This window comes from Eurypyga helias, unplaced genomic scaffold, assembly GCF_000690775.1.
Source record: "Eurypyga helias isolate BGI_N326 unplaced genomic scaffold, ASM69077v1 scaffold22589, whole genome shotgun sequence".
NCBI classification, from domain to species: Eukaryota; Metazoa; Chordata; class Aves; order Eurypygiformes; family Eurypygidae; genus Eurypyga; species Eurypyga helias.
The window spans coordinates 5,703-9,110 of record NW_010271698.1 but is presented as its reverse complement, the minus strand read 5'-3'; the positions used below and the strand labels follow the sequence as shown (position 1 = coordinate 9,110).

The 3,408-nt window shown below is 59.3% G+C and overlaps 1 protein-coding gene across 1 annotated transcript in view; it reads right to left on the bottom strand.

Moving 5' to 3' along the window:
- UNC13D (unc-13 homolog D (C. elegans)) overlaps positions 1 to 2,959 on the bottom strand; it is a gene marked incomplete at its 3' end in the record, with an annotated part of 10,128 nt that extends 7,169 nt beyond the window's left edge. The window contains exons 1-9 of the mRNA XM_010158912.1: positions 2,927 to 2,959; positions 2,557 to 2,664; positions 2,125 to 2,184; positions 1,800 to 1,866; positions 1,537 to 1,714; positions 1,143 to 1,187; positions 646 to 714; positions 373 to 442; positions 6 to 46 (exon numbers count right to left, since the gene is read on the bottom strand). Of these exons, the coding sequence (XP_010157214.1) occupies positions 6 to 46; positions 373 to 442; positions 646 to 714; positions 1,143 to 1,187; positions 1,537 to 1,714; positions 1,800 to 1,866; positions 2,125 to 2,184; positions 2,557 to 2,664; positions 2,927 to 2,959 (671 nt within the window). The remainder of the gene's footprint in view (positions 1 to 5; positions 47 to 372; positions 443 to 645; positions 715 to 1,142; positions 1,188 to 1,536; positions 1,715 to 1,799; positions 1,867 to 2,124; positions 2,185 to 2,556; positions 2,665 to 2,926) is intronic.
- Positions 2,960 to 3,408: the final 449 nt, after the last annotated feature.

Below are 3,408 nucleotides of genomic sequence, written 5' to 3'. Positions count from 1 at the left end.
CCCGCGGCTCCAGCTGGTACCACCGGTCGTCCCAGCAGTGCAGGTCCTGCGTGCACAGAGCGGGGTGAAGCCTCGGGCAGCCTTCCCGGGGAAGGATCCTGCTCAGTCCCACGGCTTTAATGGGGCAGGAAGATGCTGTATTGGGTGACTACAATATCTGATTAAAAACACAGCTGCACAACCACCAAGCGAGCACGTTGGACTGGCCGGGGCAGGAACCACCGAGTTGGATGGCATCAGCGTGCGGATCTGAGCTGGGGTCCTGGGTGACCCCAGCGCTGCTGCAGGGCTGGATCCCACCCAGACCCATGAGGTTTACCTGGTGCCTGGGGAGTTGCTCGGAGGAGGGGGTGGGTGCAACATGGTGCTCACCTTCAGGCGAAGGACCACGTTCCCCAGGAAATCGTCCTGCCCTTTGTCTTTGCGAGCATCTTTAAAGATCCTGAAAGGCAGGAACGAAGGGGTGTGTGCGTGTGAAAAGGTTTCCTGCGGCCGTGATCCAGCTGCAGTCGGGGTGAAGCAGGGCAACGCAGACCTACCACCCTCCTTCCCTCCCTCCAAAGGTAATTTTTAAAATCCAGCAGGCAAAAAAGTGTTTTCCAAACCCTCTTTCCTCAGCAGCATCAGGGCCAAGCCAGCACCAACCGTTTGAGGCCGTGGAGATCCGTCAGCTCCCCCAGCTTGTGCCGCACCGACTCCACCACGTCCGAGTCCCTGCGAGGCCGGGCAGCAAAATCCACGGAGGGGAAAGGAGGGAATTCAGGCCATTGCTAAACAGGTCAGGGAGACTCAATGACAGTGGAGAAGGGAAGGTGCTGGGGGGAAAGGTGCCGGGACTGAGGCTGCCCCCCCCAAACCAGCTCTCCAGACAAAATCTGCAAGCACAGGGCTTCTTGCCATAAATAAAATCAAGGCTCGGGAACAGCCATAGCTGGGCGAAGCAGACGGGGCTCCCTCTGCTCATGCTGGTCACATCCTGCACCATGCACCGCTCCAGCAGTAAGTGATGAGGAAAGGGGTTCCCAAGTTTGTTTCTGGGGCTTTCTCAAGGGTGCAGGTTGAAGGACCACCCCAGGGACCCTCCCACACGTCAGGACCCTGCTCAGGGCTGGGGGTTGCTTGCCAGGGATCCTGCTGCTCACCACATGTCCAGGTGGAAACTGGCCGTCTCCGTGTCTTCGAACTCCCTGCAAGGCACCAGTGGGATGCGGTTACTTGAGGGAGCGAGGGAGCAGGTGGGACAGCTGGGGATTACAGGCAGGCGGCTTCTCCCTGGGGGAGACCCCAAACCATCCCACACAGCCTGGGGAGGTGGTAGAAGAGCCCCAAGGGAAGGATTTTGGCCATGACTTTTGTTTTTCACCTCCCTGGACCTGCTGCATGGGTCAGACCAGAAGGCTGGCAAACCCCAGCAGGCATTGTCCCGGCACAGCCCCAGCTCCTGGTTGGGGTAGTACACCCCCCATACACCCCCCAAGAGCTCTGGGCACCCCCTCCAGCCCCCCCAGTGAGCAAAGACAAGGGGTGGCAGATTACAGGATAAATGTCTCGTCCCACACAGGGCTGAGAGTCTGGCTGATGACTTGTGTGCGATGGATCTGGTCTTCAGGGATGAGGTCTTTGACCACAGCCTTCATCCGCTTCTTGTGGTCGGGGTGGGCTGGCTCCTGGCTCCTGGCCTCGATGCCCAGCAGACAGTACGGGTCGCTGAACCCTGTGAGGGTGGGGGAGTGCAAGTCACTGTCCGGAGCAGCGGCTGACCCCTATCCCACCAGGACACCCCCCCCATCACCACTTACCACTGACGTCTTTACCCAAAATCCCCTTGGCTTCCTTCACAGTGGCTTTCAGGCAAAAAATTGGGCTCTGGAAGAAAGGAAAACAACTAATGCTTAATGAGGTGTCACTAACCCCATGAGGAAGGATGGGGCTCGAGGATTGCATGACTGGGTACTGCTCATGCCAGCAAACAGCTCCTGAGCAACTCCCCCAGCACAGCCCAGGGCACCCTGTACCCCAAATCCCGAACACAGGGGCTGGGAGGCACCGCAGCCCCTCTGCACTACCCCAATGCAGGGACCCCCTGGCCACAGCTTTCTGGGGAGACATTGTCCTGCTGCCTACCTCCAGGTCCTTGACCTGCTGCATGATGACGCTGTGCTCCTCTGCATCCATGCCGAAAGCCTGTTGTAGATATCGGGGGTGGTAAGGGATACTGCCCTGTTCATCACCGTTGGAGAGACCCTCTGCTCCGCGTCAGCCAGCTGCAGCTCCAGGGGAGAGGAGCAGAGGCCAGCAGAGGGGCTGGGGACTAACTGAAAGCTCTTGAGAAAGAGCCTTCTTCCCACCATCCCGAGCCCAAGATAAATACTTCTCCCTAAATCTAGTATTTCCCCGCCGCAAGCGGACCCATCCCTCCAGCTGGATGTTGCTGCTACGTCTTTTAAGGTGCCTGTTAAAAGCTCCCTCCAAGTGCACCCCATCTCCTTTAGCCAGGAGGGTGGACATATCGGGGGGGGTCACACTTTGGGACCTCATCAGGGCAGTGGGACCCACCTTTTGCACGTAGGCGTAGAGCTCCTGGGCGTCCGCAACGTGGTGGTGCTCGGGCTTGCCCAGGCGGTGCCGGATGGTGTAGAGAACCTCCTCGTAGAGCAGGACCAGCTGCAGGGGGGCACCCAAACCTCACAGAGGGCCAGGCAAGCAGGGACTTGCTCCGTGCATCCTCCAGGATTAGTGGGGTGTTCCCCCTACCAGCTCCCCACTGGTCAGTGCTGCCCCTCTTCCAGCATCCAGCCCTGCTCAGCCACCACTGGCTGTCCCTGGGGAGCATCTTCAGGGGCTGAGCCACGTCCCCAAGCCCCAGGAGCACTGCCACCCCCCTCCAGCACCACCAAGGGAGACCATGGCAGGGCCACACTCCTACCTCTCTCTTGGAGAACCGGTGGGACAGATCCATCTGGAGGAAGAAGAGAAGCAGGGAGGTTTCCTGTCATGTCTTGTGGCAAAGGATGGTTTTAGTAGGAAACAACAGCTGGGCAGGGCAGTGGGACAGGGCAGCATCACCCGCAGCCCATCAGGATGAGACACCCCAAAGGATGCCCCTCGGCCGAGGGACCACTTCCTCCATCATGGGGGCTTCACCTCCCAAACCCCATTAATTGAGGAGGGGGCAGTGAGGAGGGAAACAGCAATTTGGGGTGACCCACAGGAGGCTTTAAAAGCCATCCACCTGCCCCACATTGCTGCTCACTGGCCCGGCCAGGGCCAGCAGGACCAGGCTGGAGAGCAAACCAGCCAAGGAGAGGGCAAGCGGCCAAAGCACAGCAAGGAGCTGCAGGCTGGGCACAGAGACTACAAAAAGCCAGCGGTATTCGTAACCTGAGTCCCCTTGCCAGAAAGAAAAAC